This window comes from Somniosus microcephalus, chromosome 15 (assembly GCF_052327205.1).
Source record: "Somniosus microcephalus isolate GS21.2 chromosome 15, FLI_Smic_1.0, whole genome shotgun sequence".
NCBI classification, from domain to species: Eukaryota; Metazoa; Chordata; class Chondrichthyes; order Squaliformes; family Somniosidae; genus Somniosus; species Somniosus microcephalus.
The window spans coordinates 6,879,681-6,906,038 of record NC_141001.1 but is presented as its reverse complement, the minus strand read 5'-3'; the positions used below and the strand labels follow the sequence as shown (position 1 = coordinate 6,906,038).

General features: G+C 52.0%; 1 protein-coding gene across 4 annotated transcripts in view; it reads right to left on the bottom strand.

The window, feature by feature from the left end:
- Positions 1 to 26,358, bottom strand: part of LOC147106526 (AP-2 complex subunit alpha-2-like) — a 148,788-nt gene that overhangs the window by 86,526 nt on the left and 35,904 nt on the right. For all 4 annotated transcript variants that reach the window (XM_086007485.1, XM_086007483.1, XM_086007484.1 and 1 more), the window contains 4 exons: positions 24,515 to 24,623; positions 18,914 to 19,064; positions 3,279 to 3,447; positions 2,566 to 2,703 (listed from right to left, as the gene is read on the bottom strand). In XM_086007485.1, coding sequence (XP_085863611.1) covers positions 2,566 to 2,703; positions 3,279 to 3,447; positions 18,914 to 19,064; positions 24,515 to 24,623 — 567 coding nt within the window. The remainder of the gene's footprint in view (positions 1 to 2,565; positions 2,704 to 3,278; positions 3,448 to 18,913; positions 19,065 to 24,514; positions 24,624 to 26,358) is intronic.

The following is a 26,358-nucleotide window of genomic DNA, read 5'->3' as shown; positions in this document are numbered from 1 at the left end:
TCTCTCTGATACAGCTCTCCCCTCAGTCCCATTCCCGTCCTTTCCCCATTCCCCCATCGCCCCATGCCCTCTCTCTGATACAGCTCTCCCCTCAGTCCCATTCCCCTGTCCTTTCCCCATTCCCCCATCGCCCCGTGCCCTCTCTCTGATACAGCTCTCCCCTCAGTCCCATTCCCCTGTCCTTTCCCCATTCCCCCATCGCCCCGTGCCCTCTCTCTGATACAGCTCTCTCCTCAGTCCCATTCCCCTGTCCTTTCCCCATTCCCCCATCGCCCCGTGCCCTCTCTCTGATACAGCTCTCCCCTCAGTCCCATTCCCGTCCTTTCCCCATTCCCCCATCGCCCCGTGCCCTCTCTCTGATACAGCCCTCCCCTCAGTCCCATTCCCCTGTCCTTTCCCCATTCCCCCATCGCCCCGTGCCCCCTCTCTGATACAGCTCTCCCCTCAGTCCCATTCCCGTCCTTTCCCCATTCCCCCATCGCCCCGTGCCCTCTCTCTGATACAGCTCTCCCCTCAGTCCCATTCCCCTGTCCTTTCCCCATTCCCCCATCGCCCCGTGCCCTCTCTCTGATACAGCTCTCCCCTCAGTCCCATTCCCGTCCTTTCCCCATTCCCCCATCGCCCCGTGCCCTCTCTCTGATACAGCTCTCCCCTCAGTCCCATTCCCCTGTCCTTTCCCCATTCCCCCATCGCCCCGTGCCCTCTCTCTGACGGGGCTCTCCCCTCAATCCCATTCCCCAGCACCTTTCCCCACACCTGTTTAAATTTGTCTTTTCAAATATTTAATCATTTCCCTTTTAAAAGCTGTGAAGGATTCTGCTTCCAATACTGTTTGTGGTCAAGCAGTCCAGTCTGTTACCCACCTGCCCGTCACCCACGGGTGCTGAATGGACCTGGTTACCCACCTGCCCTGTCACATATAAATGATCTAGACGAGGGAACTAGATGTAATATCTCCAAGTTTGCAGACGACACAAAGCTGGGTGGGCGTGTGTGCTGTGAGGAGGATGCCGAGAAACTCCAGTACGATTTGGGCAGGTTAGGTGATTATACTGCATTTGCCATGCATCTGCCCATTGTGGATAATTGCAAGGTTGTCCACTTCGGTGGCAAAAACAGGAAGGCAGATTATTATCTGAACGGCAATAGATTGGGAAAAGGGGAAGTGCAACGAGACCTGGGTGTCCTTGTGCACCAGTCACTGAAGGTAAGCATGCAGGTGCAGCAGGCGGTTAAGGCAAATGGTATGTTGGCCTTCGTAGCGAGAGGGTTTGAGTACAGGAACAAGGATGTCTTGCTGCAGTTGTACAGGGCCTTGGTGAGACCGCACCTTGAGTATTGTGTGCAGTTTTGGTCACTTTACCTGAGGAAGGACGTTCTTGCCATGGAGGGAGTGCAGCGAAGATTCACCAGGCTGATACCTGGGATGGCAGGAATGACGTATGAGGAGAGATTGGGTCGATTGGGCTTTTATTCGCTAGAGTTTAGAAGAATGAGAGGGGATCTCATTGAAACTTATAAAATTCTAGCAGGACTAGATGCAGGAAGGATGTTCCCGATGGCGGCGGAGTCCAGAACCAGGGGTCACAGTCTAAGGATAAGGGGTAAGCCATTTAGGACAGAATTGAGGAGGAATTTCTTCACCCAGAGTGGTGAACCTGTGGAATTCTCTACCACAGAAGGCAGTAGAGGCCAATTCATTAAATATATTCAAGAAGGAGTTGGATATATTTCTTGAGGCTAAAGGGATCAAGGGATATGGGGAGAAAGCAGGGACAGGGTACTGAATTTGGATGATCAGCCATGATCTCATTGAATAGCGGAGCAGGCTCGAGGGGCCGAATGGCCTACTCCTGCTCCTATCTTCTATGTTTCTATGTCACCCACGGGTGCTGTATCAGACCTGGTTACCCACCTGCGCTGTCACCCACGGGTGCTGTATCGGGCCTGGTTACCCACCTGCCCGTCACCCACAGGTGCTGTATCAGGCCTGGTGATCCACCTGCCCGTCACCCACGGGTGCTGTATCGGGCCTGGTTATCCACCTGCGCTGTCACCCACGGGTGCTGTATCGGGCCTGGTTATCCACCTGCGCTGTCACCCACGGGTGCTGTATCAGGCCTGGTGATCCACCTGCCCGTCACCCACGGGTGCTGTATCGGGCCTGGTTACCCACCTGCGCTGTCACCCACGGGTGCTGTATCGGGCCTGGTTATCCACCTGCGCTGTCACCCACGGGTGCTGTATCGGGCCTGGTTACCCACCTGCCCGTCACCCACGGGTGCTGTATCGGACCTGGTTACCCACCTGTCAGTGTCTGGTATCCGTTAGTACTGAGGTGCATTGACATTTAATTTCTGGTTCCTTACTACCAGTAACAAAAGTCCTGCTGGTTCAAAATGGAGCTTACTTTCATTTTTTATTAACTCCAACAAGTCTTCCTGTACCGCACACCACCCGTGGGTGACAGGACAGGTGGGTAACCATTGGGACATTTTATTACGTTAAAAGCGCTACATAAATATAAGTAGTTGTTGTTGTCATTCAAAGATAAGGAGGACTCACAATTTCTTCTCGAATGGAATAATCAGCATTTTCCAGATAATTCAGCATCTCTGCCACTATCTGCTGGGCGTTGCTCCGGTCACACATCCCGTACAAGAGATCCACTGCCCTCTGTCGCACACTCACATCCCTCTCGGTCTGCAACGCACATGGCACAGTCGGTGAGTCATTGCACCCTCTGGACTATGACTGATAATTGCTCTGATCTACAGAGAAACGGCTTTCTTCACACCAGGATACTGTGAAATTCCTCAAACTGATTACCCACATCCCCCCATCCTCCGGAGAGGATGCAGTGACATTCATACATTTTTGCACGGAGAAACCCAAATAAAGGGGCAAGCCCTGCAATGCAGGGCATTGGGTAGAGTGAAAAGATTAAAAGGGAGAACAAAGTAAATTAGGGTAGACCAAGATTTTAAAGCCTTAAGATTGTCATGGGAAGAAAAGACAGGGAATTAAAGGAGCTTCAGAATTCTGGTACCCAGAGAATGAGTTAGGGTACAAGACTGTGCGCTGGCTGCACTGGGTAAAAAGGGATATGCTGGTCACAGGTTTGACATACCTAGGGCCCAAGTTTTGGACAGACCAGCATTGAGTGTATTCTGCTACCTTGCAAAATGCCTCCTTGCCCATCCTGATGGTGTGTTTTATTATAAATATGCAGATGGCTGTAAAGCCAGAAGAATGCAGAGGGGAGTAAGCGCAGTTACCTTGAGCGCATTGATGACTGTCTCGATGTGAGTCTTCACCGCTTCGTGAGAGAATTCAGAGCTGGCCAACAACCACATGCTCTCCAGCGCCAGGTACCGCAGGTTGGTTTCTCGATGCTGCAGGAACTGCCCCAGCTGGTTACAGGCACGGACAAGTAGGTTGGGTTCACTGTGAAAACACAATGATAACACGGAATAAAAGGACCGTCTTTACAACACTGTCAATCAACCAATCATTAATCCAATTCTCTTGTCAGCATGAACTTATTAGGAGGCTAAGAAGAAATTTAACGGATGTTTTTATTTTAAATAAAAAATTGTTTTGATAAGATTGATAGGAAAGACTATTTCTTCTGGTTGGCGAGTCAAGTATGAGGGGTCACCAATTTAAAATTGTCACGAAGAATGAGGAGGGAGAAAGATAAGAGAGAAATTAGTTTACACAGAATAGCTGGTGCATGGTGAGGTTCAAGGAAAAGAGGCTAAATATTTGAAGCAGATACAGGATACAGGGCGGTGGAGAAAAAGCAGGGCAGTAGGATTCGTTTTGGAGCAGACACGAACATAATAGGCCGAAAGGCCTCCTTCTGTGCTGTAAACTTCGATGGTTCGATACTGTAGCGGCAATTTAACAGTTAATGATTTCAAATTTTGTAGTTCAATATGCACCTGTAGATGGAAAGGTCACCTAGAAATTTAATCTCCCAAAAGAACTGGCTCAAGTACAAGCCAATTAGGAGATTGCAGATATGAAACAGTTACCACCGCTGGCTGCATATTTGCCGAAGAACAGGATAATCATAAAAGATACTCTCTTTCTTAGGCAGTCCCTCGGAACCGAGGATGACTTGCTTCCACATTAAAAATGAGTTCTCGGGTGACTGATGAGTCCAATGCGGGACCTAGTCTCTGTCACAGGTGGGGCAGACGGTGCTTGGGTTGACGTGCGTTCCTTCCGCTGTTTGCGCTTGGCTTCCGCTTGCTCCCGGCGAAGAGACTCGAGGTGTTCAGCGCCTTCCCGGATGCTTCTCCTCCACTTTGTGCGGTCTTGGGCCAGGGATTCCCAGGTGTCAGTGGGGATGTTGCACTTTTTCAAGGAGGCTTTGAGGGTGTCCTTGAAGCATTTCCTCTGCCCACCTGGGGCTCTCTTGCCGTGTTGGAGCTCCGAGTAGAGCGCTTGTTTTGGGAGTCTCGTATCGGGCATGCGGACAATGTGACCCATCCATCGGAACTGATCCGAGTGTGGTCAAAGCTTCGATGCTGGGGATGTTGGCCTGAGCAAGAACACTGACGTTGGTGCGCCTATCCTGCCAATGGATTTGTTGGTGGTACCTCTCCAGTGCTTTGAGGTGCTTGCTGTACACGGTCCATGTCTCTGAGGCATACAGCAGGGCAGGTATCACTGTTGCTCTGTAGACCATGAGCTTAGTGCCAGGTTTGAGGTCCTGGTCTTCAAACACTCTCTTCCTCAGGCGACCGAAGGCTGCACTGGCACATTGAAGGCAGTGTTGGACTTCGTCATCTGCCCTTGTTGACAGTAGGCTCCCGATGTATGGAAAGTGGTCCACGTTTCCAAGGCCTTGTCATGAGATCAATGAAAACCATCAACTTGGGACAGGGTCAGATTAAACCCATGTTGAGGGTAGAGTGGAACAACCTCTTAAAAGTGATACAAAAAGAAGCCCGTCAATGAGCAACGGCACTGCAGTACTACTACACCGCCAGCAGATGGCATCTGGCTATACATTTACACTAACAACTTGTATTTATATAGCGCCGGTAACTTAGTAAAACGTCCCAAGACACTTCACAGGAGTGTTAAGAGAAAAATCTGACACCGAGCCACATAAGGAGAAATTAGGGCGGGTGACCAAAAGCTTGGTCAAAGAGGTAGGTTTTAAGGAGCGTCTTAAAGGAGAGAGAGGTAGAGAGGCGGAGAGGTTTCGGCAGGGAATTCCAGAGCTTAGGGCCCAGGCAACAGAAGGCACGGCCACCAATGGTTGAGCGATTATAATCAGGGATGCTGAACAGGGCAGAATCAGAGGAGCGCAGAAATCTTGGAGGGTTGTGGGGCTGAAGGAGATTACAGAGATAGGGAGGGGGGCGAGGCCATGAAGGGATTTGAAAACAAGGATGAGAATTTTGAAATCGAGGCGTTGTTTAAGCGGGAGCCAATGTAGGTCAGCGAGCACAGGGGGTGATGGGCGAACGGGACTTGGTGCGAGTTAGGACACGGGCAGCCGAGTTTTGGATGACCTCAAGTTTACGTAGGGTAGAATGTGGGAGGCCAGCCAGGAGTGCGTTGGAATAGTCAAGCCTAGAGGTAACAAAGGCATGGAGGAGGGTTTCAGCAGCGGATGAGCTGAGGCAGGGGCGGAGATGGGCGATGTTACGGAGGTGGAAATAGACGCTTTTAGTTATGCCGCGGATGTGTGGTCGGAAGCTCATTTCAGGGTCAAACATGACACCAAGGTTGCGAATTGTCTGGTGGTGGGGAGGATGTGGTTGAGCAGATCAATAGCTTCAGAAATGTCGTGGTAAATGGAGGGCCAAAGGCTGGAGAGTTGGGATTTCGCATGTAAGAGATGTAAGAGAGTTGGGAGAGAGTTTTTTCCAGGGGTGGACATAGAAGTAGGGTTGGGGTGGGGGGGGAATGGGATGTGGGGGGAGCGCGATACAAGGAAGTGGTCAGAGATGGTCCCATCGTGTCAATTGCAGATAAGAGTAGCGAGGCCACGAGAGATGGCAAGGTCGAGGGGGTGGCCGTGAATATGGGTTGGGGAGTTTACATGGAGGGAGAGATTAAAGGAGGATAGGAGGCTAGTGAACTCAGAGGAGAGAGCATGATGAATTGAGATGGAGGTTGAAATCACCGAGGATGAGAAATCGCTCGATGCAGAGGCTGAAGGAGGAAAGCAGTGAAGATATCGCTGGGATAAAATATTTTATGGTACTTGGGTGGGCGGTAGAGAACAAGAACTTTAAATGAGAGACAAGAGGGGTGGAATAAGGTGAGATGCTCAAAGGAGGAGAAAGTGCCGGAGGAGTAGGGGGACAGACCGAGGTGTGATTTGGTGATGAGAGCCACACCGTCACCACTGCGGTCTGAGTGGGGCAAGTGGTGGAAGGTATAGCCAGGTGGGGAGGTTTCATTTAAGGGTAAGGTGTCATCACCCCTCAGCCAAGTTTCCGTCAGGGCCATGATGTCGATGCAGTCATCCATGATAAGCTCATGGATGGCAAGGGCTTTGTTCGCAAGTGAACGGACATTCTGGAGGAAGATGCGGAGAGGGTCAGTGATGGGTGACCCACTGCCAGCGTCCACAGGGTCAGTGCTTGGAGGAGCGAGTTGGACGGCGAGGAGATTGGCAAGATTTGCTCCCAGTGGGCATGCTGGGCAGTAAGGTCGGCGGGAGAGGATGAGACGAGACAGTTGGGGCTGCTCGTGAGGAAGCGGCGACAAGTGCCATTTGGGCCTTTCAGAGGATGCCAAGAGAGGCACAGAGGGAAGCTGTAGGCTTACCCAAGAGGGAGTCAAGCCTGGGACGGCAGCAGAACAGTAATGAAGGTTTGGGGAAGGGATTTGGGAGGGCAGTGTATCCGAGAGAGGAGAGGAGAGATGAAAGGAGGCCTGACGACAGGAGAGTGTGGTCAGGGAGGGATAGAGAGAAAAGAAAAAGGGGGGAGAAAAAGTGGAAATAGAAGTGAATGGCTCAGGTCCAGAGCAGCAGCCAAATTGCGCACGCAAATGGACACGGGAAAAACTCAGATTACGGCCTGGTTATGTAGCAATTAATGGGATACATATTTCCTGGTACAGTAGTAGCAGGGGATAGGTTGGAGACAATAGTAGGGAGACTAGAGTTAAAGTCCGAGGTCCCATGGAGGAATAAAGCTGAAGAAGGTAGGATGGAGTCAGTGTGGAGCATCGACGAACAGTTGTCCAAGTTCAGGGACAGGTGTAGCGGGCGAGTGAAATCCCAAAGCTATTTGAAGGGTAGAGAGTTGGAGGATGGAGGTTATTGCGGTGGGAATGAGAGTCGGCTGCGGTGCCGAAAGATGATGGTGAAGTTGACGCCAGTAGGAGGTCCCGTAGATCAGAAGCAGTGGAGAAAGTGTAAAACCACAAGCCAGTGACCAACGAAGCTGAAAAATCCGTAGAACGAGTTACCCAGGTCAGCAGTGAAACAGCAGCAAGCCAGAAGCCCACAAAGCTGAAAAAGGTCAAACCAGCTCAGCAAAGAAACAGACGCAGTTTAAAAGTTAATTAAATATTTTTTTGCAGCAGAATCAAAGACAGTGTAGTCCAGTGAACAAGAGTAGTCTTGAAGTCCAGGAAGTCGGAAACCAAATTTGAGAAGTGTTTTAGCAGCTCAGGTAAAGAAGCAGAGGTAATTTAAAAACATTTTAGCAGCAGAATCAGAGACACGCCAGATGAGTCTTACAGTGTAATCCAGTGTAGTCCAATGCAGTAACTTGGTCTTAATGTCCACAGAAGTCCAGGAATTTGGAAACCAATTTGAGAAAAGAATTCAGCAGCTCAGTGAGCAGGGGTTAGGGTGGGTAACGGTGGTTTAAAACCGTTAACTTATAGTTAGGGCTAAAATGCATTAACTGATGGAGCCAGGGGAACTTGAAGAGTGGAAGTGAGGAGATGTGGGAGAGAAAGGGGACAGGGTGGTGGAGATTCCCATTGACAGAGGTAAGCAATCAACAGCTCACCTATGGAGCTGCCACCCTAGCAGCAGCCATCTTTATTCCAAAGGTACACCAGGGCGGACAACCTTTCAAATTTAGACAGCAAGGAGCAGAACTTTTAAATCTATACAGGCGCAAGTGTCCAGTCCCGGGAGAGCGACTCGGAGCGTGGGCCCCGCCTACAGCACACGAATCGCACAACTGTACTTCAGCTCAGGACAGTGTAGAGGGAGCTTTACTCTGTATCTAACCCGTGCTGTACCTGCCCTGGGAGTGTTCGATGGGACAGTGTAGAGGGAGCTTTACTCTGTATCTAACCCGTGCTGTACCTGCCCTGGGAGTGTTCGATGGGACAGTGTAGAGGGAGCTTTACTCTGTATCTAACCCGTGCTGTACCTGCCCTGGGAGTGTTTGATGAGCCAGTGTAGAGGGAGCTTTACTCTGTATCTAACCCGTGCTGTACCTGCCCTGGGAGTGTTCGATGGGACAGTGTAGAGGGAGCTTTACTCTGTATCTAACCCGTGCTGTACCTGCCCTGGGAGTGTTCGATGGGACAGTGTAGAGGGAGCTTTACTCAGTATCTAACCCGTGCTGTACCTGCCCTGGGAGTGTTTGATGGGACAGTGTAGAGGGAGCTTTACTCTGTATCTAACCCGTGCTGTACCTGCCCCAGGAGTGTTTGATGGGACAGTGTAGAGGGAGCTTTACTCTGTATCTAACCCGTGCTGTACCTGCCCTGGGAGTGTTCGATGGGACAATGTAGAGGGAGCTTTACTCTGTATCTGACCCGTGCTGTACCTGCCCTGGGAGTGTTTGATGGGACAGTGTAGAGGGAGCTTTACTCTGTATCTAACCCGTGCTGTACCTGCCCTGGGAGTGTTTGATGGGACAGTGTAGAGGGAGCTTTACTCTGTATCTAACCCGTGCTGTACCTGCCCTGGGAGTGTTTGATAGGACAGTGTAGAGGGAGCTTTACTCTGTATCTAACCCGTGCTGTACCTGCCCTGGGAGTGTTTGATGGGGACAGTGTAGAGGGAGCTTTACTCTGTATCTAACCCGTGCTGTACCTGCCCTGGGAGTGTTTGATGGGACAGTGTAGAGGGAGCTTTACTCTGTATCTAACCCGTGCTGTACCTGCCCTGGGAGTGTTTGATGGGACAGTGTAGAGGGAGCTTTACTCTGTATCTAACCCGTGCTGTACCTGCCCTGGGAGTGTTCGATGGGACAATGTAGAGGGAGCTTTACTCTGTATCTAATCCGTGCTGTACTTGCCCTGGGAGTGTTTGATGGGACAGTGTAGAGGGAGCTTTACTCTGTATCTAATCCGTGCTGTACCTGCCCTGGGAGTGTTTGATGGGACAGTGTAGAGGGAGCTTCACTCTGTATCTAACCCGTGCTGTACCTGCCCTGGGAGTGTTTGATGGGACAGTGTAGAGGGAGCTTTACTCTGTATCTAACTCGTGCTGTACCTGCCCTGGGAGTGTTTGATGGGACAGTGTAGAGGGAGCTTTACTCTGTATCTACCCTGAGGTAATCAATACTGACTGGGTGCCCAAAATGAAAAGCATTCTATCGCTCGCACTCAAGGACCTTGTAATGTATATACCTTTAAGGGGGGAACTACTTTGTACAGCTCATGTATACTGTAGTACCGGCAGTGACCACACCTGTATATAGCACTGAGTAGTTATCTGTACAGTTCAGTTCCAGAGTGAGCTACGTTGATTAAACACCTGTTGTACCGTTCTCCTGCAGTCTGTGTCTTACTACTGATGGACACAACATTGGCGACGAGGCAAATTCAATCCTACCTGCAACTCTGCATCACCTTCCAGGGATTCGTTCCTGGAGACCAGTAGATTGGAGGTCAAGGCCAGAGGCACGGGCATCGACCACGGGCAACCGCCCAGTCATCCAGCAGAGACTCGAGAATTGCGGGGGAGGCTGTTGAGAGCCAGGCTTGGCTTTCCAGTCGAGGTGGTCCAGTGAAATGGGCTGGCAACAGGTAGTGCGCAGACCCTTCCCGGACAGCGGCGGGCTAGAGCCCGACCGAGCGGCACAGCAAAGGGCCGAACAGCGTCGACGGGGGAGAGAAGGCAGAGCGCACAGGGCGCAGCCAGTGTTCAGGGGCCGAGCAGCGTCGAGAGGGAGAGAGACGCGCAGAAACCCGCGAGGCGCCGCCATTGCCACGAGGACCGCCGAGAGCGGCGTTGGCAGCAGCGCAGGAGAAGCGCGCGAAACCTACAGGGCGCCGCCATTGCCACGAGGGCCGCCGAGAGCGGCGTTGGCAGCAGCGGGGGAGGAAGGGAAGCGCGGGAGACGCCATTTTAAGCCACACCCAAAATGCCAAAGAGTGGCAGTATCACCGCATTTGACAATGAAGTCGAAGATTGGACTACATATGTCGAACGAATAGAGGTATACTGCAAGGCAAATGAGGTGTCAGATGACAAGAAAGCGCCGGTATTGTTAAATTTAATGGGTGCAAAGACATATGGCTTATTACGAAATCTAGTAACCCCAGCGAAGCCAGTGGAAGAGAGTTTTGGAGACATCGTGACCCCACACCGCTGCTGATAGCAGAAAGATTCAAGTTTCACAAACGGAACCAGCATAAGGATGAAAGCAATGCTGAATATTTAACAGAACTGCGCAAACTATCAAAACACTGCCAGTTTGGAACGGGACTGGCAGATACCTTAAGGGACAAGTTTGTGTGTGGGCTTCAAAGTGAAGGAACCCAGAAACGGCTTTTATCTGAAAAGGACCTTACACTGGACAAGGCTTTCAGCATTGCGGTATCATATGAAGCAGCAGCACGGGGCGCGGCAGAGATACAACAGAGACCGCAAGAATATGGCACAAACGAAATGTCATAAAGAACAGAGAAGTGCTATCGCTGCGGCAGAACAACACACGACCACAATGATTGCTGGTTCAAAGACAAAGTGTGCAGACAGTGTGGAAAAGTAGGACACATAGCACGAGTCTGCAGGTCGGGAAAGAAAACCAGCAATAAGAAACCTACCAAAGGAAAGTACAAGAAGGTACATAAGGTGGCGGAGAATAGTTCAGACGAACAAAAGAGTGATACCGACTCCGAAAGCAGGGAGCTGAGTTGTCTGAAACTACATAATGTGATCAAAACGGAGGATCACCGAACCATTTGGGTCACTCTCAAGATAGCAGGAGTCCAGGTAAAAATGGAATTGGACACAGGATCAGCCCTAACAGTCATAAACCGACGGGACTACGAGCGGCTATTCTCACACATACCCTTGAGACACAAAAATTATTTTGAAGACATACATGGGGCAAAAAGTCTGCCCCAAAGGAAAAATAAGGGTGACCGTTATATATAACGGTAAGGAAACACCAAAACTAGACCTGTATGTATTGCAAGATGGAGGACCACCATTACTGGGACGTGAATGGATCCAGAAAATACAGCTGGATTGGCATTCCATACAAGCACTGACTGTGGCTGCCAAAAAGGATGACGACGTCACGCCTGGGCGACTGTCAAAGATCCTAACCGACGCGCAAGAAGTGTTCCAGCAAGGACTCGGAACACTAAAAGGCACGACAGCAACAATTAAAATCGAAGAAAACGCAAGCCCAAAATTTTTTACGGCCAGACCGGTACCTTATGCGATCCGCCCAGCCGTCGAAGCAGAGCTGGAGAGTTTGGAACGTTCAGGAGTACTGTCCAAGGTAGACTGGAGCGAGTGGGCTATACCCATCGTCCCTGTGATGAAAAAGTCGTTGAGCAGCACGCCTGGGGAACCAAGGAAGGTTCGCATCTGTGGGGACTTTAAGGTAACAGTGAACCCGGTCCTTCACACCGTACAATATCCACTTCCACGGATTGAAGATATTTTTGCCTCGCTATCTGGAGGGAAACGCTTCACTAAGATTGATCTGGCCCAGGCGTATCTGCAAATGGAAGTAGAAGAAGCATCAAAAAAATACCTCACAATCAACACCCATAAAGGTCTCTACCAATACAACCGGCTGGTATTCGGGGTAGCATCAGCTCCGGCTATTTGGCAAAGGGCAATGGAACAAGTCCTGCAAGGGATCCCAGGGACCCAGTGTTATTTGGACGACATCCTGGTCATGGGCGAAAATGACAGTGATCACTTCGCCAACCTGGAGCAGGTGCTCACTAGATTGAAGGAATATGGGCTCCGAGCTAACCGCCCCAAATGCGAGTTTTTTAGAAAGCAAATCTCGTATTTTGGCCACGTTATCGATAAAGAGGGGTTACATAAGTCCCCAGAGAAGATTGAGGCAGTAGTCAAGGCTCCAGCACCGGAAAACATGTTACAACTGAGGTCATTCCTCGGGCTGGTAAACTACTACCCTAAGTTCTTGCCAAATTTGTCTACAATACTACACCCACTGAACACCCTGCTGCAAACTGGAGTGCCATGGAAGTGGAGTGATGAATGTAAACGAGCTTTCCAGAAGAGCAAAACACTAATCACATCGAAAGAGGTATTGGCCCATTACAACCCAGCACTACCAATTCGGTTGGCGTGTGATGCGTCACCCTACGGCATTGGAGCGGTGCTGTCGCACAAATTCTCGGACGGCTCAGAGAGGCCAATAGCCTTTGCGTCACGATCACTAACCTCAGCCGAGCGTAACTACGCCCAGATTGACAGGGAGACCCTCAGCCTAGTTTGGGGAGTGAATAAGTTCAATCACTATCTGCACGGGCAGAAATTCACCTTGCTGACTGATCACCAGCCTCTTGTCTCCATTTTTTATCCGAAGAAGGGCGTTCCGGTGATGACTGCGCAACGACTACAAAGATGGTCACTCTTTCTCGGGGCGCACCACTATGAGATTGAATATAAGGGCATGAAACAGCATGGAAATGCTGATGGGCTATCACGCCTGCCACTGCCTACTGCGGAGGAAGCACCAGCAGTGGATCCTGTCGAAATATTTCATTCGACTATAGTTGAATGCCTACCGGTAACTAACGCTCGTATAGAAAAGGAGACCCGAAATGACCCGACACTGTCTCGCGTATGTGATTTGACGGTGAAGGGGTGGCCAGCACATGGCGACTCACTGTTGCCAGCATTCTCGACAAGAAGAGAACAGCTGTCAGTGTGCCGGGGGACCTTGATGTGTGGATCCCGAGTGGTAATTCCACCCAAGTTAAGGGATAGAGTGCTCAATGAGCTTCATGAGGGTCATCTGGGAGGGGTAAAAATGAAAAGCCTTGCCAGGGCTTATGTGTGGTGGCCGGGAATCGATAAACAAATCGAGGACCTGACCAAGAGCTGCTCAGGATGCCAGAAAGTCCAAAATGCACCACCACATGCCCCTCTACACCCATGGGAGTGGCCCTCATCTCCATGGCAACGGGTGCATATTGACTTTGCTGGTCCATTCATGGACTCAATGTTTTTAATAGCCGTGGATGCGCACTCGAAATGGCCTGAGGTCATCAAAATGTCCTCCACCACCACGGAGAAAACTATTGCAGTCCTACGGACCATTTTTGCCAGGAACGGCTTGCCAGAACAGATTTGCTCCGATAACGGACCACAGTTTGTGTCCGAAGAGTTCCGGAGGTTCATGGAGAAGAATGGGGTAAGGCATTACACATCCGCCCCGTATCATCCAGCCACAAATGGATTGACTGAGAGGTTCGTACAAACCTTTAAGAAGGCAATAAAGGCTATGTACAATGACAACATTCCGCTGTAGCATAAGGTGGACAATTTCCTGTTCGCCTACCGGAATGCGACACATGCAGTCACCAACCAGGCCCCAGCCATGATGTTCTTTAACCGAAGGTTAAGATCTCGCCTGGATTTGCTCAGACCAAACGTACGAAGAGATGTTGAGAGTAAGCAATTCCAGCACATCCATGAGAAGCCAACAAGGAGCTTCAATATAGGGCAACCAGTCTTGGCCCGCGACTACTGAACAGAAAAATGGCAGCCAGGAACGATATGCACACGGCAGGGCCCACTAATGTACACAATGGACATTGGGGAGAACATCGTGAGACGCCATGCTGACCAGATCCTAGAGTCACAGGAACAAGTCGACCCCATGCCTCGCCCATACGTACCTGGTGAGGAACCCGACGTACAGGTCGCATCTACCCCAGAAACAGTAGCATCGGAAGCTGATGACCCAACCGACGACAGGGTGCCAGAATCGCCTCCGCACCAAGAGCAAGACACTCGGGAAAGGCGCTATCCAGAAAGGATCAGAAAGCCTCCCCAAAGACTATTTTCAGCTAACGTTGTATGTTAAAAGTGTTAATTGTAATTAGTTGATATTTAATTGTTAAATGAGTGTTATGATACTGTTAATCTAAAAGGGGAGGAATTGTAATGTATATACCTTTAAGGGGGGAACTACTTTTTACAGCTCATGTATACTGTAGTCCCGGCAGTGACCACACCTATAGCACTGAGTAGTAATCTGGACATTTCAGTTCCAGAGTGAGCCACGTTGAGTAAACACCTGTTGTACCGTTCTCCTGCAGTCTGTGTTACTACTGACGGACACAACAGACCTCACCTCTATTTCCGATGCAGGCTCTATCACACATGGAAATGAAATGACAAGACAGAGCGATGATACTCAAACGGCTGCGGATTTCAACATATCTACTGTGTACAGGTGCTCAAGTGAGCCGCCTCGGCAGGGGGTGGGGGGCCCGGCTCCTCCTCGGCGGGGGGGCCCGGCTACTCCTCGGCGGGGGGGCCCGGCTCCTCCTCGGCGGGGGGGGGGGGGGGGGGGGTGGCCCGGCTCCTCCTCGGCGGGGGGGGGGGGGGGGGGCGGCTCCTCCTCGGCGGGGGGGGGGGGGGGGCGGCTCCTCCTCGGCGAGAGTGTGTGACTGAAATCCTGTACTCTGTAGACAAGTGTGTATCTGGAATCTAAATGAGTACTATTGTTGGCTGCAACTGGCATGTCACCATTTTTATTTATTCCCTTTTTTATGCCTGCTAATTTCCTTCTTCCCATCTTTTCAATACGGTAACTTCTTCTTAGGATATGGTTTATTGAGGGGCAGACACAAAACAACAGACTTTCAGTATTCCAACATAAGAGGGCTGTCAAAGTTGGGGTGAGGATCATAAAAGGTACAAATGTCCTCAATATAGAGGGTTAGCACAAGAACGTACACATTCTGAATTTCTACACGCTCCATCTATTCATAAGGGAAGCTATGAGCAACATGCCCTTGCCAGAGATAAGTCAAGGAAAACTTGAATGTAATTTGAGATCGAATTCCTGGACAAGTTGAAGGCCACAAAATCAATAAATCTCTAGGGATACACACTCTTTATCACAGAGTACTACAAGAGACTACAGGAGATTTGAGATTTATCATTGAGGGAGTCACTGGACACTGGGAAGGTAGGTGATGCCCTATTCAAAATGAGTGACAAATCAGTGTAATCTTTACCCTTAGAGGACGAGACCGGGAAATTAGTGGTGGGGAACATGGAGATGGCAAAAATGCTGAACAAATATTTTGTATCAGTCTTTACAGTAGAGGACACTAAAAATATCCCAACACTGGACAAACAGGGGGCTATTGGGGGGGAGGAGCTAAACACGATTAAAATCACTAAGGAGATGGTACTCGGTAAGATAATGGGACTAAAGGCGGATAAATCCCCTGGACCTGATGGCTTACATCCTAGGGTCGAGAGAAGTAGCGGTAGGGATTGCGGATGCATTAGTGGTAATTTTCCAAAACTCCCTGGATTCAGGAAAGGTCCCAGCAGATTGGAAAACTGCTAATGTAATGCCCTTATTTAAAAAGGGAAGTAGACAAAAGGCTGGAAACTATAGACCAGTTAGCCTAACATCTGTGGTTGGTAAAATGTTGGAGTCCATTATTAAGGAAGCAGTAACAGGACATTTGGATAAGCATAATTGATTCGGACAGAGTCAGCATGGTTTTATGAAGGGGAAGTCATGTTTGACAAATTTGCTCGAATTCTTTGAGGACGTAACAAACAGGGTGGATAAAGGGGAACCAGTGTATTGTGGTGTATTTGGACTTCCAAAAGGCATTTGACAAGGTGCCACACAAAAGATTACTGCACAAGATAAAAAATCACGGGATTGGGGGTAATATACTGGCATGGGTGGAAGATTGGCTATCTAACAGAAAACAGAGAGTTGGGATAAATGGTTCATTCTCGGGTTGGCAATCAGTGACTAGTGGTGTTCCACAGGGGTCAGTGCTGGGACCCCAACTCTTTACAATCTATATTAACGATTTGGAGGAAGGGACCGAGTGCAACATATCCAAGTTTGCCGACGATACAAAGATGGGAGGGAAAGCAGTGAGTGAGGAGGACATAAAAAACCTGCAAAAGGACATAGACAGGCTAAGTGAGTGGGCAGAAATTTGGCAGATGGAATATAATGTTGGAAAGTGTGAGGTTATGCACTTTGGCAGAAAAAATCAAAGAGCAAGTTATTATCTAAATGGAGAGAAACTGCAAAGTGCTACAGTACAAAGGGATCTGGGGGTCCTGGTGCATGAAACACAGAAGGTTAGTATGCAGGTACAGCAGGTGATCAGGAAGGCCAATGGAATCTTGGCTTTTATTGCAAGGGGGATGGAGTATAAAAACAGGGAAGTCTTGCTTCAGTTACACAGGGTACTGGAGGCCACAACTGGAATACTGCGTACAGTTTTGGTTTCCATATTTAAGAAAAGATATACGTGCTCTCGAGGCAGTTCAGAGAAGGTTCACTCGGTTGATTCCGGAGATGAGGGGGTTGACGTATGAGGAAAGGTTGAGTAGGTTGGGCCTCTACTCATTGGAACTCAGAAGAATGAGAGGCGACCTTATCGAAACATATAAGATTGTGAGGTGGCTTGATCGGGTGGATGCGGGGAGGATGTTTCCACTGATGGGTGAGACTAGAACTAGGGGGCATAATCTTCGAATAAGGGGCTGCCCTTTCAAAACTGAGATGAGGAGAAACTTCTTCACTCAGAGGGTAGTAAATCTATGGAATTTGCTACCTCAGAGAGCTGTGGAAGCTGCGACATTAAATATAATTAAAATGGAGATAGACAGTTTCCGAGCAGATAAGGGAATTAGGGGTTACGGGGAGCGGGCAGGGAAGTGGACGTGAGTCTAGGTTCGGATCAGCCATGATCCTATTGAATGGTGGAGCAGGCCCGAGGGGCCGTATGGCCTACTCCTGCTCCTACTTCTTATGTTCTCATGTTCTTATCTTGTGTAAAATAAAGGAATAGAGCAAATGTAAGCCTAAAGATTATATCCACAATAACCACCTAGCAAACAGCAGTCTATATTACATAGAATTTACAGCACAGAAACAGGCCATTCGGCCTAACTGGTCTGTGCCAGTGTCATGCTCCTCACAAGCCTCCTCCCATCCCTCTTCATCTAATCCTAGCAACATATCCTTCTATTCCTTTTCCCCTCTTAAATGCATTTATGCTAGTCGTCTCAACCATTCCTTGTGTTAGCGAGTTCCACATTCCCACCGCTCTCTGAATAAATAAGTTTCTCCTGAATTCTCGATTGAATCTTATCTTATATTGATGGCCCTAGTTCTGGTCTCCCCCACAAGTGGAAACATCTTCTCTATGTCTACCCCATCAAACCCCGTCATCATTTTAAAGCCCTCGATCAGGTCACCCCTCAGCCGTCTCTTTTCTAGAGAAAAGAGCCCCGGCCTGTTCAGTCTTTCCTGATAGTTATAACCTCTCAGTTCTGTATCATCCTTGTAAATCCTTTTTTGCACCTTCTCCAGTGCCTCTATATCCTTTTTATAATATGCACAGCACTCCACGTGTGGTCTATCCAAGTTCTATCCAAGTTTAATAGAACTTCACTATTTTTCAATTCTATCCCTCTAGAAAAGAATCACAGTGCTTGGTTTACTTTTTTATGGCCCTATTTACCTGCGTCACTACTTAGTGATCTGTGTACCTGTACCCCCAGATCCCTTTGCTCCTCTACCCCATTTAGACTCTTCTTTTCCAAGGAGTGTGTGGCTCCTTACTCTTCATACCAAAGAGCACCACCTCACACTTATCTATATTGAAATTAATTTGCCAATTACACGCCCATTCTGTAAGTTTATTCATGTCATCTTGTATTTTATCACAGTCTTCCTCATTATTAATTATATCCCCTAATTACACAAATGTTGAAATTGTACTTCTGATTCCCGAATCCAAGTTGTTTATGTACGGATTCAGAAAGAGAATTACGACCTTACCAAACTCCTTGACTTCTTGGAGAAAGTGATATCCCAAGTAGACTGCTGCAAGCCTCACAACATGTTGTACCTCAGCTTCCAGAAGGAATCTGACAAAGTTCCACACGGAAGACTATTGGTTAAACTCAAAGCTGTAGGGATTCAGTGTAAATGGATGAGAAGTTGGTTGAAGAGTGGAAAACAACAGATATCTGGTGGAGGTGGAGGGAAAGGTGTCCCACAGATCAGTGTTGGGAACACTACTGTTGCTGACTTACATTAATGACTTGGAACTCATGTATCCAATGCAAATTGGTTCAATTAAAAACTAAAAGGGACAGTGGAATTGGAGGAGGCTGCGCAGAATTACAAAATGACTTGGACAAAATATGTAATCGGGAGAATAATGGCAGATAAAGTTTGACTGGGTTGAGTCAAGAAATAATAAGGACTCTATGAACAGATTGGAAGAGCGTTATACACCACAGATTAGTGAAAATGAATTGAAGGATAAGATTGGTAGGCAATTAACAAGAGATCTACAGTCGTAGCAAAGCTGTAACAATGGGAGACATGAACAATCTTAAGGTGAATAGGAGACTGCTTGAAATGTAGCTAGACGGCAGGTTCCCCCTTCGCAACCTGCACACCCTGGCTGACCTCAACAATTTTTCCATGCACATTCTACTCACCTGTCATGGTGAATGATGAGGCTAATAGCCTCGAACAGTACCGCATTCTTGGCGTTCGAATGCTGCACTTTCTTTGACTTGGGTGGTTCCTGAGCCTTGTTCAGAATAGTTTCAAGACATTCAGTCAGACGCCCTCGGATTGCAGGGTCCTCTGAAGACGACAGAAATTGGTCCGTTAAAGATAGCCGCAACTCCTCATTTAAATAGTTATTGGAAAGATTCTAAGTTACATTACAGTGCTCCATGATCTACATAATGTAGAAAGAAATCTTTAAAAGAAAATGTCTAAACTCCAGGTTCAATTCCTGACGTGGCAAGTTAGCTGATCCCAGAATTGCCCTCTGCGATCCTGAGCTGGAAGGGTAAAATATCGGCCAGGGATCCTGCTCTAACGACCCTTGCTGGAAAGGTGCATGCACCCACATCCAGCGAGAGTCTCACGGGGCCACCAGCAGCCCAAGTCTTCAATTTCAATTTTATTGGTCACATAACTAAATACAAGAAGTGAAATCCAGTCAGTGAAATGCTTTTTTCTTGACGAGCCAAGAGCACCAAGCAGCAAGAACACTGAGCTGCCTGGTACGCACGGAGCTCGCAAGGACGGCAGCCATCTTCATCGGCGCCATCACAAAAACACATACCGACATATACACGCATACATACTTTAAATATAAATAAAGCAGACATAAAATAAATAAAAGACATAAAAAGACAGCACATAAAATGAACAAGCAATAATGTAAAAAAAGTAATTTCTACAGTAATTACATTGATATTTCTACCCAGGCTTCTAGAATAATCTCTGGTTACAGGGTGGCCGCACTGGGAGAGCATCGTGAGGAACTCACAACTTATAATTAAATAAATAAATTAATTAATTAATTAATAAAATTAAATAAATAAAGTGCCCCCTCAGTCTTTCTCGATGTTTCCATCTTGGTCTCTCTCGATGTTTCCCCCCTCTCTCTCTCGATGTTTCCTCTGTCTTTCTCAATGTTTCCCCTCGGTTTCTTCCACACACCTGGCCTGCACATTACCCCTGGCTGTCCAACTTGGCGTCCTGGTAACCGGGTTCGGCTCCAGCTCTCGACCTTCAAACTGTCTCTCCAGCTCTCGACCTTCAAACTGTCTCTCCAGCTCTCGACCTTCAAACTGTCTCTCCAGCTCTCGACCTTCAAACTGTCTCTCCAGCTCTCGACCTTCAAACTGTCTCTCCAGCTCTCGACCTTCAAACTGTCTCTCCAGCTCTCGACCTTCAAACTGTCTCTCCAGCTCTCGACCTTCAAACTGTCTCTCCAGCTCTCGACCTTCAAACTGTCTCTCCAGCTCTCGACCTTCAAACTGTCTCTCCAGCTCTCGACCTTCCAACTGTCTCTCCAGCTCTCGACCTTCAAACTGTCTCTCCAGCTCTCGACCTTCAAACTGTCTCTCCAGCTCTCGACCTTCAAACTGTCTCTCCAGCTCTCGACCTTCAAACTGTCTCTCCAGCTCTCGACCTTCAAACTGTCTCTCCAGCTCTCATCCTTCAAACTGTCTCTCCAGCTCTCGACCTTCAAACTGTCTCTCCAGCTCTCGACCTTCAAACTGTCTCTCCAGCTCTCGACCTTCAAACTGTCTCTCCAGCTCTCGTCCTTCAAACTGTCCTCTCTCCAGCTCTCGACCTTCAAACTGTCTCTCCAGCTCTCGACCTTCAAACTGTCTCTCCAGCTCTCGACCTTCAAACTGTCTCTCCAGCTCTCGACCTTCAAACTGTCCTCTCTCCAGCTCTCGACCTTCAAACTGTCCTCTCTCCAGCTCTCGACCTTCAAACTATCTCTCCAGCTCTCGACCTTCAAACTGTCTCTCCAGCTCTCGACCTTCAAACTGTCAGTCCAGCTCTCGACCTTCAAACTGTCTCTCCAGCTCTCGACCTTCAAACTGTCACTCCAGCTCTCGACCTTCAAACTGTCTCTCCAGCTCTCGACCTTCAAACTGTCTCTCCAGCTCTCGACCTTCAAACTGTCTCTCCAGCTTTCGACCTTCAAACTGTCACTCCAGCTCTCGACCTTCAAACTGTCTCTCCAGCTCTCGACCTTCAAACTGTCACTCCAGCTCTCGACCTTCAAACTGTCTCTCCAGCTCTCGACCTTCAAACTGTCACTCCAGCTCTCGACCTTCAAACTGTCACTCCAGCTCTCGACCTTCAAACTGTCTCTCCAGCTCTCGACCTTCAAACTGTCTCTCCAGCTCTCGACCTTCAAACTGTCTCTCCAGCTTTCGACCTTCAAACTGTCACTCCAGCTCTCGACCTTCAAACTGTCTCTCCAGCTCTCGACCTTCAAACTGTCTCTCCAGCTCTCGACCTTCAAACTGTCACTCCAGCTCTCGACCTTCAAACTGTCACTCCAGCTGTCGACCTTCAAACTGTCTCTCCAGCTCTCGACCTTCAAACTGTCGTGAGCGAGCCCAGTGAGAGACGACAAGCTATTCACAACAGGACGCACAAACCAGGGACCGAACCCAGGGCCTTCTGCTCCGAATAGACTGGTGTAGGCAGTGATGCTGTTACCCACAACATTGCTGATTACAGTTCTACCCAGAGCTATACCACGGCCCACCATGGGGGAGGAGGGGGGGAGGGGGAACGGCCCGCCGTGGGGGAGGGGGGAACGGCCCGCCGTGGGGGAGGGGGGAACGGCCCGCCGTGGGGGAGGGGGGGAACGGCCCGCCGTGGGGGAGGGGGGGGAACGGCCCGCCGTGGGGGAGGGGGGGAACGGCCCGCCGTGGGGGAGGGGGGAGGGGAACGGCCCACCGTGGGGGAGGGGAACGGCCCGCCGTGGGGGAGGGGGGAGGGGAACGGCCCGCCGTGGGTGAGGGGGGAGGGGAACGGCCCACCGTGGGTGAGGGGGGAGGGGAATACGGCCCACCATGGGGGAGGCGGGGGGGAATACGGCCCACCATGGGGGAGGCGGGGGGGAATACGGCCCACCATGGGGGAGGCGGGGGGGAATACGGCCCACCATGGGGGAGGGGGGAGGGATACGGCCCACCATGGGGGAGGCGGGGGAATACGACCCACCATGGGAGGGGGGGGGGGAAATACGGCCCACCATGGGGGAGGGGGGGAGGGGTACGGCCCACCATGGGGGAGGGGTATACGGCCCACCATTGGGGGGGAGGGGGGGAACGGCCCGCCGTGGGTGAGGGGGGAGGGGAACGGCCCGCCGTGGGTGAGGGGGGAGGGGAACGGCCCGCCGTGGGTGAGGGGGGAGGGGAACGGCCCACCGTGGGTGAGGGGGGAGGGGAACGGCCCACCGTGGGTGAGGGGGGAGGGGAACGGCCCACCGTGGGTGAGGGGGGAGGGGAACGGCCCACCGTGGGTGAGGGGGGAGGGGAACGGCCCACCGTGGGTGAGGGGGGAGGGGAACGGCCCACCGTGGGTGAGGGGGGAGGGGAACGGCCCACCGTGGGTGAGGGGGGAGGGGAACGGCCCACCGTGGGTGAGGGGGGAGGGGAACGGCCCACCGTGGGTGAGGGGGGAGGGGAACGGCCCACCGTGGGTGAGGGGGGAGGGGAACGGCCCACCGTGGGTGAGGGGGGAGGGGAACGGCCCACCGTGGGTGAGGGGGGAGGGGAACGGCCCACCGTGGGTGAGGGGGGAGGGGAACGGCCCACCGTGGGTGAGGGGGGAGGGGAACGGCCCACCGTGGGTGAGGGGGGAGGGGAACGGCCCACCGTGGGTGAGGGGGGAGGGGAACGGCCCACCGTGGGTGAGGGGGGAGGGGAACGGCCCACCGTGGGTGAGGGGGGAGGGGAACGGCCCACCGTGGGTGAGGGGGGAGGGGAACGGCCCACCGTGGGTGAGGGGGGAGGGGAACGGCCCACCGTGGGTGAGGGGGGAGGGGAACGGCCCACCGTGGGTGAGGGGGGAGGGGAACGGCCCACCGTGGGTGAGGGGGGAGGGGAACGGCCCACCGTGGGTGAGGGGGGAGGGGAACGGCCCACCGTGGGTGAGGGGGGAGGGGAACGGCCCACCGTGGGTGAGGGGGGAGGGGAACGGCCCACCGTGGGTGAGGGGGGAGGGGAACGGCCCACCGTGGGTGAGGGGGGAGGGGAACGGCCCACCGTGGGTGAGGGGGGAGGGGAACGGCCCACCGTGGGTGAGGGGGGAGGGGAACGGCCCACCGTGGGTGAGGGGGGAGGGGAACGGCCCACCGTGGGTGAGGGGGGAGGGGAACGGCCCACCGTGGGTGAGGGGGGAGGGGAACGGCCCACCGTGGGTGAGGGGGGAGGGGAACGGCCCACCGTGGGTGAGGGGGGAGGGGAACGGCCCACCGTGGGTGAGGGGGGAGGGGAACGGCCCACCGTGGGTGAGGGGGGAGGGGAACGGCCCACCGTGGGTGAGGGGGGAGGGGAACGGCCCACCGTGGGTGAGGGGGAGGGGAACGGCCCACCGTGGGTGAGGGGGGGAGGGGAACGGCCCACCGTGGGTGAGGGGGGAGGGGAACGGCCCGCCGTGGGTGAGGGGGGAGGGGAACGGCCCGCCGTGGGTGAGGGGGGAGGGGAACGGCCCACCGTGGGTGAGGGGGGAGGGGAATACGGCCCACCATGGGGGAGGCGGGGGTGAATACGGCCCACCATGGGGGAGGCGGGGGGGAATACGGCCCACCATGGGGGAGGCGGGGGGAATACGGCCCACCATGGGAGGGGGGGGGGGGGAATACGGCCCACCATGGGGGAGGGGGGGGAGGGGTACGGCCCACCATGGGGGAGGGGGGAGGGGTATACGGCCCACCATTGGGGGGGGGGGGAGGGGTACGGCCCACCATGGGGGAGGGGGGAGGGGTACGGCCTACCATGGGGGAGGGGGGACGGCCCACCGTGGGGAGGGGGGGGGGAATACGGCCCACCATGGGGGAGGGGTACGGCCCACTGTGGGGGAGGGGGGACGGCCCACCGTGGGGAGGGGGGGGGGGGGAATACGGCCCACCATGGGGGAGGGGTACGGCCCACCGTGGGGGAGGGGGGGACGGCCCACCGTGGGGGAGGGGGGGGACGGCCCACCGTGGGGGAGGGGGGGGCGGCCCACCGTGGGGGAGGGGGGGGCGGCCCACCGTGGGGGAGGGGGGGGCGGCCCACCGTGGGGGAGGGGGGGGCGGCCCACCGTGGGGGAGGGGGGGGCGGCCCACCGTGGGGGAGGGGGGGGGGGCCCACCGTGGGGGAGGGGGGGGCGGCCCACCGTGGGGGAGGGGGGGCGGCCCACCGTGGGGGAGGGGGGGCGGCCCACCGTGGGGGAGGGGGGAGGGCCCACCGTGGGGGAGGGGGGAGGGCCCACCGTGGGGGAGGGGGGGCGGCCCACCGTGGGGGAGGGGGGGGCGGCCCACCGTGGGGGAGGGGGAGGGGGGACGGCCCACCGTGGGGGAGGGGGAGGGGGGACGGCCCACCGTGGGGGAGGGGGAGGGGGGACGGCCCACCGTGGGGGAGGGGGAGGGGGGACGGCCCACCGTGGGGGAGGGGGAGGGCCCACCGTGGGGGAGGCGGGGGGAATACGGCCCACCATGGGGGAGGGGGGGGACGGCCCACCGTGGGGGAGGGGGAGGGGGAGGGAATAGCACAGCTCACCTGGAGGGGGGTAGCATTGCAAGAGCCGAAGCAGCTTCATCGAAAGCCAAGGAGCCGGGACGAAGTAGTAAGTGTAATCCTGGAGGTCAGCCGATGCAGACGATACAATCTGAAATAATAGATGGACAAAACCAATTCAATACAGGACGGAATGTGACGTAAGCACACCAACCAACGGTCATACCATGAAGATAAATTATTTTTACCTAAAAAAATAATTTAAAATCACACATCAAGGCAACTCTTTTTTAAATCACCACTGAATATTAGCGACCATATTTCAATTGATGAATCAAGAATTCTAACCATCATCATGTCCACAGGGCTGGTTTGCCTGCACAATCACTGTTTTGTAAAGTGATTCACTGAAAGTGTGGTGCTTCGAGACGTCAATAGGCACCATATAAATCCAAGCCCTTGCTTTCCCAGCAGCTACTGCATTGGAGGATCGTCACTGGGCTACGAAAGCCCTCACTCAAACATAGGCTTGCCACACTGATGTGAATGTCAGATGTCCCTTGAATATAGAACATTAAGGGGTGATCTAATTGAGGTGTTTACGATGATTAAAGGAGTTGATAGGGTAGATGGAGAAACACTATTCACCCTGGTGAAGGAGTCCAGAACCAGGGAGTATAATTCCAAAACTGAGATAGGTAGATTTGTGTTAGGTAAGGGTAGTAAAGGTTACAGAACCAAGGCAGGTGGATGGAGTTGAGATACAGATCAACCATGATCTCATTGAACGGCAGAATTGGATTGAAGGGCTCAATGGGCTACTGTTGTTCCTATGACTGTGACTGCGTGTTCAATGCAGGCACACCATAGTTAGCTGAACATTCGTTTTGGAATGGCGGGGGGAGGGGGGGTGCAGAGGGGAGAAAGGAGGTGCGCTGAAGGAGCTCTATAACACAGTGGGGCCAGTGTGCAGATAACTAGAAAGTGGAGAAGGAGGTGTGATCCATCACTCCACTGAGTTACTGATCTAAAATATGCTCAGATAGTTGACCTCTGCTCACTGGTCCCGAATAGGACCTTCCCAACCCTCTTCCCCACCAAGGAGTGGGAAAATCAGTGGGAGGGCCGATGCCAGGGGTCCTATCTTCGTTCGTGTCCAATTGAAAAGCAGAATACCCGTCCATCAACTCAGCACCAGGTGATGGACACCCAGAAAGACCTATTGGGGACAGTGGGGGAAGAGGAAGAGTTAAAGGGAAGAGGGGCCTTCCATATCCTCATTAAAATGAAGGAGCTATGACCATCCTGGACAAGCAACAGCTCATTCACATCACAACCTCAGCCAAAATGTTATCAATGTATAAACTCCCACCTAATCCGATTTCTCTGAATTTAGCAGCACCTTTGTTTTCTCCCCGTCTCTCCTGAAGGTGCTGACTCTTGCTGAGATGTGACTCCACAACGCCATTAGCACTCTGTCACCAAGTGGCCATTCTTCATGAGATTAGACAGTAAGTGCCGCCAGGCCACCACAGCCAAGTCTGATCCTATCCTCAGGCAATGTCTGCATGTGCAAATTCAGCAATGCTCACTGTACAGTGATCAGGAGTGGGACCTGGCTCAATTCTCTCCTTCAAACCTGGGGCAATGAAACCAGATCATGTAAAATCCCTCCAAAGGCCACCTAACCAAGCACTGATCAATATCCAAACATGCGGTCTGCACATAACGGGATTAAACGGAGTGGACTTGAACAGAGTGTTTTATTTGGGAATTTGGAAAGTGGGAATTTCTGGAAAAGAGGGGGAAGGAGTTGTTGCTTTTTGCCTACACTACTTGTAGTGCTTTGAGTTACAGGTCGATATTTAATTTCAGGACCCATAACT